The sequence below is a fragment of the Aythya fuligula genome, chromosome 4 (assembly GCF_009819795.1).
Source record: "Aythya fuligula isolate bAytFul2 chromosome 4, bAytFul2.pri, whole genome shotgun sequence".
Lineage (NCBI taxonomy): Eukaryota > Metazoa > Chordata > Aves > Anseriformes > Anatidae > Aythya > Aythya fuligula.
The window spans coordinates 52,800,038-52,813,427 of NC_045562.1; the positions used below are offsets into that span (position 1 = coordinate 52,800,038).

The following is a 13,390-nucleotide window of genomic DNA, read 5'->3' on the forward strand; positions in this document are numbered from 1 at the left end:
CTATTTTTTCAATTTTTAAACTGAAACTAAGTGTGTAAATCTTACTACACAAAAGCATGAATCAATAACTACACCAAATCCACTTTTCAAGGAAAAGTGATCATAGCAACAAATATTAAGTTGACCTATTAAGTTATAAATTCTATACAATTCAGGTAACAAAAACAGCAATAAAAGCAGCCCTTTTAATGGTTAAATTTCACACACATGAAGAATGCCAACCTCTACCTTCTTTGCAAATATTCTTAGAAAAAAAATCAGCTAATCACATCTGACCATATGAACACAGCTTGATTAATATGTTCCAAGCAATAGTTATTCCCTGCCCAAACAACTCAGATGTTGCTGCTTAAACTGTACCCCCATTTTTTAAAGCACACTGGTACTGCAAATTACCAGTCTCAGAGAAACACTGTCAAACGTGGAGAATTGTGCATGCAAAGAGCTATAAAATTTCAAAATATTATGACTCACCTACTCGTTAAAAACTAGACTCACAAATATACTTGCAACACCCACACCAACTTTTTTGGTGTTGCCCTACTTAAGAACTGTCTGTACATGGAACAAAACTGTAACGCCAACTGTATTTTATTTACCTTTAAAATCACATTCAGACAGAACCATATAAACCACACTAGGATCCAAGTCAGAAAACATTTCTGACATGCTGTTGAAAAGCTCTTCCTTATTGACACTGTATGCTGCTTGTGACACTGAGAGGCTTGGGTCCCCTTGAAATACAGCAGTTCCATTCTTCCGAGAGGGACTTCCACCCGTTTTCCTTCTCCGTGGCATTTTGTTTTCCAAAGTCAGCTTGCTTTTTGTTTTGTTCACATGAGGTCAATGGTAACAAACTTAGAAGTCACAAGAAACCTCTCATAACCAGGATGTACACAACAAGAAGAGCAGACCTGGAAAGAAGAGAATCAACAACTTTTAATATGGTCGTGTTTTCGTGCCCCCTGTTAAGAAAGCTAAAAGATAAAAAATACACAAGCGTCCAGAAATGCATTTTCCAGAAGGATTCCTTTCTTCTTAGACACCCTTATTTCGAACTAGATAGCTATCCAATCTTTGTCTGGAAGACAGGACAAATAAAATTGAGTTTAAAAGAAAAATCCAGAAAAGGGAGGCAATGCAAGGCAGACAGTTCAAAAGGACTCCTCTGCTAACACCTACTGATGACCAGTTAACATTATGGAGAGTTTACATTCTGTTAAAAATTCAGAGCCTTTGCTTCTCTGACAAAACTATTGGAAAACATGGCAGACACTTCCAAATGTTCCACAAGTCCTTCCGAACATGACTATCCTTTTCCACTTTGGGTATTTTAAGAGTAAACAGTTGATTTTCTTCAGTATTCAGACACCAGAAAACAGGCTGCAGAGTTGCCATCTCTGGAGATCTTCAAAACCTGCCTGGGCTGAGCAACCAGCTCTAGGTGACGCTACTGGAGCAGGTGGGTTGAACCAGATGACGTCCAGAGCTGCCTTCCAACCTCAGCAATTTTGCATTGCTTTTTTGTTGGTGTTGGTGCTTTTAACTTTTCAAAACATTTTGCAGCTTTATGAGCCATGCAGTGGGAAGAGGCTCCTGTCCTCCTCCCCCACTTCTTCCATGAAACCTTCGAATGTTTCTAGTTAAAACATGATGGCATTGATAATAACTGCAATTACTGCACTAATCCTGTGTAGAAGAGGAAAGCAACTCTTAATTGAAATCCAGGCAGAGCATATAGTGTGATCTCAGTTCTTCCTTTATGTCAAATAACATTAAAGCTTTGTTGTGTTCTAGCAAAGCTCAAAACAAACTCATTTATAATGTTTAAAGGGGTTATTCAGTAGAGTGGAAAACGTTGGTAAGGCTGAGAATCTGAAGTAAATTACAGCAAAGAATCACTATTTAGTGATAGCTTCCCTACCAGAGAAGTATTTAAAAGGAGGTAAACTGTTATATAAATTCTTACGACTTGAGAGTGGAAGAAAAACAACTTCAGGATCCCACGAGTCTCTACTGTATGTTTATGGACTTCAGCTAGAAAAAATAAATGGATGTCTGAAACAATGAAGAGGAAGTGTGAAAGGCATGACAATACACACAAAAAGGCAGAGGCAGCATTCCAAAAAATAATGGGGAGATGACCCTGGAAGATGCTAGCTAGCCAGACTGAGCTGGGACAATCGCAGATTATTTTTTTTCATTATTCTTTTTGATTTCTCTCTCTCTGATTAGCCATCTTTACACTGCTCTTTACTGTCACACACACCAAAAAAAAAAAAAAAAAATCAAACAAAACGATTAGAAAAGAGTCACGGTTTTCAAACTTGTTTTTCTGTTTGATTCATCCTCCAGCCTGTAAAACAGGCTGAGACCTAACTTCATGCAAGGAGTCAGTGCTAAAAAAAATGCTCCCCACTAAAACTGGTTCAGTGACAAAGAAAAGTCCCTGCAAGGGAGAAAGCTATTAATGCGCCTCGACATTACTGCACACCAAGAGACTTTAAGCAGAGCACTCCAAGTGTTGTTAATGTTTCATTTCAGCTCCCTTATAATGATCAGTCCTGCTGAAAAACACGCTCTTTAGCTAGGACTTCTAACAACCGATTCTCTTACTTCACTGTAGGATATTGCCTTCCCAACACACAGCCTGCTTAACAGCTGTGTGTCACACTATCTATCAGGATGCCTTACTCTTATGATCCAACAAAGCCCCACGCTTCAGTCTGCATCGATCTAAATCAGAAAAAAAATGCTTTTGAGAATTAATCACATACTTCCCATCACCTTCATCTGTTGTTCCAACAATAATAATACTTTTTCCCTTTGTCAGTACGCTACAAAGGATGCTGTGTTTCATAGGAAGAGACTTTGTTTGCATGAGCTATGAGCATAATCCTTGCATTTACAGTAAACTGCTGGTGCCATGGTCCAGAGATCTCAAAAACCTTTTCAAAGTAATACCACAAATCCTGAATACTATTACAGTAAAATGAGAGAAGGAAAAAAAAAAAAAAAAAGCTAAAATAAGGTATTATGGACAACATCATGGACAGTATCAGATATTTTGACAGACTCCCCTTCGTTTACCACTGTATTTTCAATGTAATTCCTGGACAGATTCCCAGGCAATATCTCCTGTTGATATTACCAAGCATAATAAAAGTCTACAAAAATAGATGACCGCGCACACACAAAGCCCACTGCACTCATTACAAAAGGGATGACGCAGCTACACACAACTGGAAGGGAAAATTGTTCACTTGTTTTTAAGAGCATGCCCTGAACTTGTAAAAGGATTTTATCACAGGACTTGTCTTTTCAGATATTCAAGATTCTCTTTTTGAAAGCTAAGAAAGGGGAAACAATTTTGAATAACCCAATAGCCAGACTTGCAGGTCAGCTACATTTGTTGGTTCTGGCTAACATTATAAAACAATTTGTAGCTTGCTGTGAATGGGGGCTTTTTTCCCCAAGATGTAAATGCCGTTGTAATACCAGATTGATTTAGAAGAGCAGGGCTGTGCTGAACACACTGAAAGAGGTTTCCAGACAGTCAACCAGAGGCTGCAATGCACTCGGTGGTTCACTAGGCAGTTCTGGATACCTCCTTCTACACGCAGCCAATTAAAGCAAACAGCTGCTTCATTACAGCACTGATGAAGAACAATACTCCTGTGGCAGTCTCGACTGCACCTTTACAAAAAACAAAACAAAACAAAAACTCACAAGCACGTCCTCAACTCACAGTTCTTCAGAAATACACATCTCCTGACATTAAGGATCTCCTCTCAACGTAATCCAGCTACCAGAACTGTATACAAATCTGCTTCTATGAGAATTACCTTCCTAATTAAGCAATCTTACAAACAAAAGAGAGATTAAGACACCAGCATTCTCTACAAAACAAGATGTGCAAACCCTAGAGAGATGCTGTAGACCTGTCAGGGTGCCTTAATATCATCTTCTTTCTAGATGTCCAGAATTTATTTTTAATCATGGATTATGAGCCTCTGATGTTGCCTGTTTCAGTACCTCTACCCCTAAGGAGCTGGGTAGATGCATGAGACATTTTCAAGCACAGATACACGCAGCCAAGGATCAGCAGCCACCAACAGGCAAACCAGTCACTACAAACACAGGCAAGCACCGATGTCATCACCCTAACACAACACACCTTTTCCTTTTGTTTTACAGGTGGAACAACGAAGTGCAGAGCAGTGGCCAACCTTGCACAGCATGGGGATGGACTAAAACATCAAATCTCAATACCAATGTCCAAGTAGCAATGTTCTTTTCCAGGGAAAGGAAAACCAACAGTTTCTTAAACTAGCTTTAAGAACATGTTTGTAATTCTCAGTAAGATGACCACTGTTTCCAGTAAATACCACTATATAGAAGAGGAAAAATATTAATTTTTTTTTCCCCTCTCCATTTTTTTTCCACTCTCATGCTAAAATTGATAAACTAAGTATTAAAGTCTTAGGAAAATACCTAAGAAAATTCTTCCACAAAGCACAGAGTGAATTGAAATCACTGCAACCACAGCACAGGGAATTCCCTTGCAGACATGTTCCACGAGGTTCCATTTTATTTTCATTAATGCAATCATCCCTAGAAAAAAATAACCCAAACTATCAGAAACATAACAGTCATCTGGGCCAGACTCCTCATATTGGGAAGGAGGGGGGATGACATGTTTTCAACATACTGTTTTTAACTCTAGTAGGCATTAGAAGAGATTAAATAAACAAAGAGCTAAATTAAACTAATACCAGAACAGCCTTCCTGATATAAAATGAAAATAGGAAAGAGAAGTTACTTCATGAAAGACAATTGACTATGAAATGTTTTAAGTTTTTTTCCATAATCATGGCCTCGAGGCCTCCCAGCCTTGTGGTTGCTCCTGCAGAAAGCAGCAATCCAGGAGGACAAAGCAACTGGCTATTGCAGGGAAGACACCTGCCTTCCTGCATTGTCAGTACTTTGTTTACAACATCAGGCCAAGTCCAAAACTTAAAATCTTACAGGGACTGCTTGCAGCACAAAATGATCATCAGTGCATTTTAAATAAATGTCAATATCAGCATGCTTAGGGATTTAGCCCAAACTGGCTCAAATAAAGACATTTAAACTCTAGAGCATGAAAGCTTATTAGCACTTTTAGTTTCACATATTAACACATGGGATTTTATCTGCTATGCTAGACACTAAGATTTGTTTCCTGCATTAAAGGTAAATTCCAGCTAAATGGCAACAAAGATATCTGGGAATCACAACATTTAAGTCATTGAAGTCCTTTCCTACAATGCAGCTGAGTGAACAACCTGTAGAACGACTAAGAAAATAGAAACAGTGCTTATACTGAAAATTTTAGAGGTAGATTCGTCATAAGCAGACACTTTAGGGTGAAATCCAAGTTCCAGCACAGGTAAAGCAAATGGTAACTTCACTTTAAGTTTTCCTTCAAAGATTCAAAATATACTCTCTCTTATGACTCAATCCAAAGAACTCAAAACCCTTAAAACCAGCCAAAGAAAAATCTAAGCGGAAAAAAGTCCCCAAGACCCTTCACAAACAAATATTATTTAAAAAAAAAGAAAAAGGTAAGGTAAGATTTCATTTACGCTAGGAAATAAGTGCTAATATAGACTTGTCCTACAGAAGCTATCAGATTGCTAAGGCTACAAATGCATTTTCTGAAGTAAGCTAAAAGATACTAGTAATTTTTACACTGAAGCTACGTTAAATTTGTTCAGCTAAAGCTCATTTGAATTCCACGGCAAAAGCTAGCAGTTCTTAGAAAGCAGAGGGGAATTTCTATGTACTGTTGAAGAACAGTATTTTTATAAAATCAAACAAAAGCTATTACAAAACAGTATCAAGCAGCATCTGACTAAAAGTTATGAGAAAGCAAGAGAAGTCTAAGGCTTGAGACTTGCATTACTGTCTAGTTTTCAGTGTAATGTGAAAGTAAATATACAATTGCTGAGTAAAGGTCTGAAGGAGGCCTGAGATTTCTCATACTTCTTTTATACCTGGATGTCTTCTTAGAAACCATGCACTGTGGCTTGCATTTTCAAGATGTGCCCAAATTCTTCAGAACATCAGACTGACTGCAAGTCATATTATACGTATAATCTCAAGTATAGGAAGTGAAGGAAAAAGGTAGTATTCAACAACCGACAGAAGATGCACAGTGAAGGAAGAAATATACTAAACTATTTTAAGTCAGTTAGACAGTGGATACCAAGTTATTTGCAAAGCTCCTTAAATCAGAGATACTGCACTGAGAAACAATCAGCAGTAAATGTAATTTTTCAAAGTCATTACAAGAATTTGTTTTGGAAGCAGATACACCAGAAAAATATTCTAACTACTGCTCAAAATTTACCAAAATAATTCAGCGGCATGGCTTCTGGTTTGACTGAGATCAAGTTCAAATGACAAATAAGCTATCAATATTACTTCTCTGCCTTTTTTTTAAGGCCAAAGGAAACCTCCTACCTTGACACAAGGCAACTTTCAGCCAAAATGACCAAACCCGCCCATTTGTGAATGTTTTGAAAACATACACAAATTTAAAATTTCTCTGATCACTTTAAGGAAGTTAACTCAACACACATAAACAAAGGTTGGTTTTGTTTTCTTATTTCCCCACAAAAATTTAAATTTCAAACTGCATAGAATATTTATCATGCAACGTTCATTTGAATCTTCTGGCTTTGAAAAACACACACAGGTACTGACATTCTTAAGAATGAAAAAAAAAAAAAAACTAAATTCGAATCAAATTATAATGCCATAAAAACTTACATTTTCAGCTTCACCGAGTTGCCCCGCAGTGGGTCCCTTCTCATCTTTCCAAAACCACCACTGGTTTCATATTTAATAAAGATTCGGAGTTTTTAAAAAAATATAATAAACTCTTCTGTCAGGAAACCATACTGTCAAATGTACAAATTAGGCATCAGTAGAAGTGGGTGCTCCCTCCTGACAAAGGAATCGTCAGAATACAAATTAAAATTGGTATTTTGCTCACAGAGCATGCACCTTTAAGCAGTTTTAACAATGAGCAATACTTTTTTTTTTTTTTTTTTTTTAATAGATTAAGTATGCCTAGAATTTTACTGGTAAAGTACACAGCATGACAAGTTGAAATATAAGTTGAAATGACAACATGACAAGTTGAAATATAAGTTTTGCCAAGGACAGAAACACCTACTAATTTCAGTTACTAATTTCTTACCCTAACAAAGCTGACTTACATCAGTTAAGGAAATAACATAATGACAGCAGAATGAATTTGGAATAAAAGTAAGTTTCCTTACTTGTCATTCCATTTGGTTCTTCACAATAGTTCTTAACCATCTTGAAAGTGTTTATATATCCATGCTGGTCAAGAAAAGCTTTGTTCCATCACATGGGGAATTAGGCAACATAAACCTAGTACAACAAAAACAGAATACATTGCTTTTAGATACACTGTTAATTTGCAACGCTCCACCAATGCTAGGTGCTCGTCAAAGCACCTAAAACCTCCTAAAGCACTGGGTCCACACTGAAGATGTTAGGTTTATTCAAAGCCTGACTTAATTCCAGTGTACAAATTAGCCTAGGGCACCTAACAGCAGCCAGGTTTTCCAACCAAACAAAAATCAATTAAAACGAAAAGAAAAAAGAAAAGAAAAAAAAAAAAAAGAGGATACTTAGCTAAACTACTGATAGAAATTTAAACAAATACTCTGTCGTGCTCCTAATACAATGGGTGGATGGCTCAATGACTTTGTAGGAGTCTTTTTAAGAGACTGGGAAACTCAACTCAGCTCCCATTTTGCATTTAACCACACTCCAGTGCTCCAAAGCATTAAGAACTGTCATCAAAACATACACAACACTTCACCTAAGCAACACCTTGACCTTTTTCATCCTTTTGATCCAAATTTACAAAACAAACGGCAGGCTGGAGGCAGAAGACACTATTCACCCCACTCTCCAACACCTGGCTTCACCCAATTTGCACTAAACTACAAAAGCCACTCCAGGAAGGACTGAAAAACTGTTCAGCAATTTTACAAAACATTGCGGCTCTCATTGAAGAGAAATTCAGTCTAGAAAGGTAACAGAAAGGCCAAAATGTACCTGATGGCAGTGCAACACTACGTTGTTTCCATTACTCACATTTCCGCTTTCTCTATCGGGTCACACTAATAAATGCACTAAAATGCAAAGGTTATTAAGGTTACTTCCAGATTTGTTCTCTTGCGTTTTCTATATTCTTAAGTCTCATTAATGGAGCAAAACAAGTATTTAAGTACAAGCACAAGACAAAAAAAGTAGCTAATCAAATCAAACCCAACCACTGTACTCTCTAATTCAGTCTATACAACACCAAACTTTTCATTTCAGACAAAGTTCAGTCCCCTGTTGAAAAACAAGGTAGAAAAGGGATGAAGAAAAGGAAATGCCTGCCAGCTGATTTTTCTCAATAAGCCCAGGAGTAGCAAAGGAGATGGTTTGTAAGCCTCCTGCATTCCTTCATTTCTGACAGCAGCCAGTAACAGAACAGGACTCTCCAACACTTCGTTATTTAACGTCAAAATCTATACCCAGCTAGAGACCAAAGTGCTTTTAAAAACACTTAAAACTATCTTTTCTGCTCTCTTGCTTTTCCCACGCAGCGTAATTTTCACCACATGTTCAGAGGGCTTTATCTACTTCAGGTTTTAACTAAGGTCCTCCTTTTCTCAGAAAATTCAGCCCAAGTGCAAGACACTGCCTCCTAAGTCTTCACACGAGCTGCTCTGCTGGGGCGTCTTCTCTGCTCCTGTGATTTTTGAGCCTTGCACGTGGCCTGCACCACAGACAGGTTCTTCTCAGAAGCTGCATCTTGCTCCGAGTAAGAAACAAAAGTGCTCAACAGGCAACAGAAGCTGTCCAACACCACATCATGCTGCGTCCTTTGAAGCTGGAAAGCTGCTGTTGCCAGAGGCCCACCGAAAGGTGAGCACAAAGGCCAGCTGGGCACAGCAGGATGAGGAGACATGGGACAGGCCCAGCCACCGGCGTGTCTTCCAGCAGCACATCTGCTTGTTAAGAACAACAGTCTTTATACACCTCTTTCACTGGTATTTCCCCTGCTGTCAGGGATTTCTTTAGATGAAACCAGATTTCTGAGACCTGGCCAACAATAAGCATTATTTTAGTACTTGGAGAACCAGCGAAAGGGCAGCAGCAAGGGTAAGGACCGGTTCCATCAGGATGAGATGGTGTTGGAAACAAGAAGTACTGCTGAAGATCACAGGTGCTGCTTATTATTGGTGTACACATGCAGGTGGCCTTACGGAGGAATGGAAAGCAGAACATTTAAAGCATACTTATTTAGAGTTTTCTGTGCTGGCAGCAATCAGAACTGGCAACAAATGCAAATGCCACTTCCCCAAATTTTGACTTGCTTTAGCTATTGATGCAAATGAAGATGGGTTTAATTAGTATTTCTAGTTGCTGCTGGAAAAAGGAAGCAGCTAACAGAGATTCAGATTCCAGAGCACAGGTCTCCAGGCCTATGCAGGCACCTAACAGGGTTTCCACAATGTCACCAGCTCCTGGTGCTTCCACATACAAAGACTTCTCAGCTCCACAGCTTTCCCTTCCATCTACTACACAGAAAAAGTCATCACTAGTACCATCCAATCAATTCCCTGCAACATATTCTCTTGCTACCCGAAGGTCCACTTAAGTCCTTGAAGTCTGTGTGGCAGTCAGTGCTGCACTCTGCTGATCCCCCAGTGCGACAGCTGAGTAAGGGATACATACAGTTTCCATTGGATACATACATTCCAGTTCTGCAACTCCAAATGAAGGTTTGTTGCACACTGGGATAAAACAGAAGCACAAGAAGTCTTTGGACTTCAGAAACAAAGATACATTCAGGTTTGAAGAAAGCATTTACAAGAACAGGGCACAGATGAGACCATGACTGCTGGAGCCTCAGGGCACAGGGTGTGCTGGAACATCAGCCAGATTTATCACCCAAGTGTTATCTAGTAACCAGTAGCCTCACAAAATAGAGTCCACAACTAGAAGCTGAATAGGGATGTTGGAGAAAAGCGCAGAACAGTTTATGAAATCTGATGGTGGCCCACGTACGACAGCAACGTGAGTACCACTTCAGAGTAACTTCCCAAACAACACATCCCACAGTGACCTGTAGCACACTTCACAGCGATTCAAGGTGCACAATGAGATCACAGCTTAAAAAAAAAAAAAAGAAAGCAAGAAGCCAAACCACATTAAGAAAGCAAGATAGGGATGAGAACAGCTTATTCACAAAGACATCCTAAACATTTTCTAGGCAAGAAGAAATCCAGCCCATCAGGTCCTAAGCTGGAAACTACATTACACAGCTCCATCAGTACAATTACACCTTCTTCATATGTTCTAGTGTACTTCTATTTCTGGAGGGAGCCACCAGGCCAGCTGAACACAGCACATGCACAGCCATTATGCAGCTATTAGAAAGATAAAGACTATTTTCAGCTTAATGTAAACCCACAGATACATGACCTCATCCAGGTACATCAACAGCCTCCAAACTACTGTCACTACTGGAAGCTTACAGCCTCCCAACGAGTGTCACTACTCCCTTGGCAGAGACCTAAACCTATGATTTACCTTCAGAAAGTAGTTCACAAGTTCACCTTATATGACTGAAAAACGTCAGCCAAATCAATTTAAATAGTGGGTTGAGCTAACACAGACCATTTTTGAGACAGAACACAGATCAGTTACATAAATCAACCTACCAGTAGATCAAATCCCCAGCAGAGTCATGAGAAGAAGCAGCTAGCAAACTTAGCTTCTTCCACAAGCACAGCTGGATTTAGGAGAAAATATCAGTGTATGGCCGTATTTAATTAAGGGAGGTAGTGTCACTGAAGACTAATTAACACCCTACTGACATTTTTATAGTAGCAGAGCCTCTGTAGTAAAGAGGATGGCAGCAACTTCCTAAAACCCAAGAATAATTGAGCATAGAACACTCAAGAAAATGAAAAACCCAAGAATTAGTTAGTTCAGCAACTTTTACCAGCACTAAATTCATGCACAGATAAACTTTTTTTTAAAATACTAAGACTGATTATTTCAGCCATTTAGCTACAGATCAGCACGCGGGGAGGAGTCAAAGATGACAGACCATGAAAGGCCAACCCCCCCCCTAAGTTCCTATTAATGTATTTACGCACAAAGAAAAGCAACAAGAGTGTCTTTTGTAAAACTGACAGGATCACAGCTAAGGACTCGCCTACACCATGAAACAAAACAGCTGCAAACAAGCCATGGATGTTCCCCAACACCATGCCTAGGCTAACATTTTTGTCATGTACTACTGCACTTTCACATCTATAACACCAAGAATCTCACTTCCCTCCTACATCAGCGCCTTCCCCAGCTGAAAACCTGCAACATCAAAACAGAGAAAGACTCCTTTAAAAATTAAAACTAGTATGGAGAAAGCCACAAAAAAAACAGACCTAAATGTCACAGTTTATTAAGTAAATAAGAACACACGACAGGAAAAAAGCCTATAAGGAAGAAATTAAAGGATTTTTCAGATGTGCTTTGATGCTGGCTCATCACGTGGGTCCAGTCAACAACACGAAGAATTACTGCAACTTGAAAGGGCTGCAAACACATGACCCACACCAGCCCTGCCCTAATGGTGACTGTACCCCATGAATCAGGGCTAGACCTGTTATTACAATTGTATACCACGCTTGTTGTTTTTTTTTCTGCCCTTTTGCAATTTGCTTCAGGTTTACATCCTGACCTCAGGCTCCCCAGTCACATCCTATGACAAAGTACCTTCAGCTTTCATTTGAGCAAACGGTGAAATGGACGAAGGGATGGAAATCTCCAAAAACTTTTGGAGGGCTGGAGCTTAAGCTCCATATGAATTATTCTCATCTTTTAACCGCATAGCCCTACTGAAAGCTTCATTAAACTTGAGGTGGGTGCTCAACTTCGGCAGGAGTTTGTGTCAAAGCGTTTTAAGCACCTCTTGGAGTCAAACTGTTCTGAGTCGTTTAGAACAGAACTTTTAAAAGTAACGTGCAGAAAAACAGTATTTTTTTTTCTGTCCTTTTAACCCGGGCTGCTCTGAATTCCCAGTGACCTTACGGCACTTGGTGCGAAGTGCAGACAACGTCCAAAAAGCACCTGGGCACACCGCGCTACACGGGACGTGTATTTAATAAGCGCACAATAAACGTAGCCTGGCAGTTTCCAAGCGTTCAGCACAAGCAGTCCTTCCAAATCCCAAAAACCTTCTGCTTTCCTTTTGCACGGGGGGGGATTTAACTCATTTAACTCGCCGGGCTCTGCATTTCGGTGCTGCTTTATGGCCTACGCTGCATGGCACGGGGGGATCCCCTTCCTCCAGCGGCCGGGGCGGCCCCTGCCCTGCCCTTCCCTTCCCTTCCCCGTGTCGGTGTCTCCCCGCGGGGGGCCGGCGGCGCTCGGAGCCCCCGGGGCAGCGGCCGCAACCCGCAGGCGGAGCCGCCGCCATTACCGCTCCCCGGGGCTCTCGCTCCGGGCACCCGGCCCCTTCCCCTTCCTCCCCGGCAGCGCCGAGCCGCGGCCAGCGGGCGGCTCCCACCTCCTCCTCCTCCTCCCTCCCTGCCTGCCTCCCTCCCGGTCCCGGCCACCCGGAGCCGGGCCCCCCGCGGCAGCCTCCCCGCTCCCGAAATGGCGGCCGAGCGGCGGCGGCGGCGGGGAGCAGCGCAGCCCCGCGCCCTATCGGCGGCAGGGGGAGGGCGCGGCTCCTCCCCGGCCCCGCCGCTCGGCGCCGGACCCCGGCGGCCCTCGGTTACCTCCCGCCGCTCGGCTCCCCGGCTCCGGCCGGCCGCTGGGGCTGCGGGGCTGCTCGGCGGCGGCGGAGGCAGGGGGAGAGCCGGGGAGGCTCCGGCGGAGCGTGCGGCGCGGGGCCACAGTGCCGCTCTCCGACCGGCTGGGGAAGGGCAGCCGGGAGGAGGCTCCGCGCCGCCCTCCCGCTCCCTCTCCCTCTCCCTCTCCCCCCCGGCCGGCCCTGCCTCCTGCCGGCATCAGGGCTCGTCCTGCTCGTAGCTCTGTCACGGCTGTCCCGTGCCCCGCCGCTATGGCCAAACTCACCAAAAACCCTCCCGACAGAGGGCACGGCACCGCCCAGGCCGGCTTACCGAGAGCCGTCGGAGTCTGAAGAGGTTGAGGAGGGTTAAATCTATGAGGCGTGTAGCGACAGGCGCCTAATTTCTGATTAAAAAGAAAGCGAATGTTTAGCTGCTGATGCCCGGTTTCACTACGCAGTTCCTAAGGCCGCAGCCTGGCAGGAGGGAGGGGTTCCGCAGGCTGA

At 42.0% G+C, this 13,390-nt stretch overlaps 1 protein-coding gene across 1 annotated transcript in view; it reads right to left on the reverse strand.

Annotated features, from left to right (window-relative positions):
* The window catches only part of N4BP2 (NEDD4 binding protein 2), a 35,913-nt gene extending 23,911 nt beyond the window's left edge, over positions 1–12,002 (reverse strand). Inside the window, 4 exon segments of the mRNA XM_032186547.1 lie at positions 600–914; positions 6,817–6,993; positions 7,332–7,446; positions 11,866–12,002. Of these exon segments, the coding sequence (XP_032042438.1) occupies positions 600–798 (199 nt within the window). The 5' untranslated portion in view covers positions 799–914; positions 6,817–6,993; positions 7,332–7,446; positions 11,866–12,002.
* Positions 12,003–13,390: the final 1,388 nt, after the last annotated feature.